Consider the following 1,094-nt stretch of genomic DNA (forward strand, 5'->3'; position numbering starts at 1 on the left):
GTATAACTGCTTCAGCCATCATTAATTAAAAGACCTTGCATACATGGCTATTCCACCCATCATAATAAGAGGACAATGAAATTTTATGATTGCAATCCTCAAATTATGGGACTGAACCAGAAGCCCATACAATGTGAGTATCACGTAAGAAATGGCAAGCATAATTCTGATGATCCGCTTTCTCTCCTTTGGGTAGGGATTGTGACCGAACTGGCAAATTTGATCCAGTTCTGAGTGTTAGGATGGCACCCTGCAATCCCGTCCACCGTGCTCCCATCTTCCCCTTCCAACTTCACCTTGTAGATTCTTCTTTCTCCAAAGTAGTGGCAATAGTGGACAGCATAAGGATAAGGCATGTTATGGCACATAGCTGAACTAGGTTATGTAGGCACTCTCTGTACTTTCTTCACTGTGTATGCTTGAAGAATAGAAGCCTAGTGGATGCTAGTGTGGAGCATAGTAATGTTATGATGATCTAGAGAAGATGGGGTGACATAGTCAATCATGGCCTCTAAAGATGTTAGGCACTTCTCCTCGGCTTTCAAGGACTCACACCACACTAGCGTCTCATGCACTTCATTAGCCTCACAAGAGGCGGGAGGGAACGCGAAGCGCGGCACGATGCGTGGGAGCTCCACAGATAAGAAAGCTATGGAATCTGCGTTCTCACGAGGAAGGGAAGGAGAGGCATTGTTGAAGTTGTACTTACGAAAGTGAAAATTTTTGTTCATTCCTACTTTGAGCTCCTCCTCTAAGAAGAGGGTGGTTTCTTTAGGATCGCAGTGCTCCTTTGTGAGCTCATTATTCAAGAAGCGGGGATCTTGATTTCCCAAACCCATATTCAACAGTCCTTATGGTACTGGGTGAAGACCGGCGCTAATTACATATGGCATTGGAGTGTTGGGGATCGCCTGTGTAGAATACCTCTCGGGTGTTGCAATACACAACATTGGCTTATACTCCCCAGCATTTTGCATACAACAAGTGAGTGAAGATTAGCAGCAGCACTAGGTGGAAAACATTCTATATTTGAGGATTAGTCCCAGGTGCAAAAACATTAAATAAAAAAGGAAAATGGTTTGATGGTCCTATCA

General features: G+C 44.0%; 1 protein-coding gene across 1 annotated transcript; it reads right to left on the bottom strand.

Annotated features, from left to right (window-relative positions):
* Nucleotides 1–434: 434 nt before the first annotated feature.
* LOC18441799 (BURP domain-containing protein 3) lies at nt 435–839 on the bottom strand. The gene has a single exon (XM_006852025.1). The coding sequence runs from the start codon at nt 837–839 to the stop codon at nt 435–437; it is 405 nt and encodes a 134-aa protein (XP_006852087.1).
* Between the last annotated feature and the right edge of the window lie 255 nt (nt 840–1,094).

The sequence above is a fragment of the Amborella trichopoda genome, chromosome 9 (genome assembly GCF_054954075.1).
Source record: "Amborella trichopoda isolate Santa Cruz 75 chromosome 9, AtrichopodaSantaCruz75HAP2 v2.0, whole genome shotgun sequence".
Lineage (NCBI taxonomy): Eukaryota > Viridiplantae > Streptophyta > Magnoliopsida > Amborellales > Amborellaceae > Amborella > Amborella trichopoda.

Coding starts and splice junctions, on each gene's coding strand:
- LOC18441799 (XM_006852025.1), bottom strand. CDS start 839: ATGGGTTTGGGAAATCAAGATCCCCGCTTCTTGAATAATGAGCTCACA.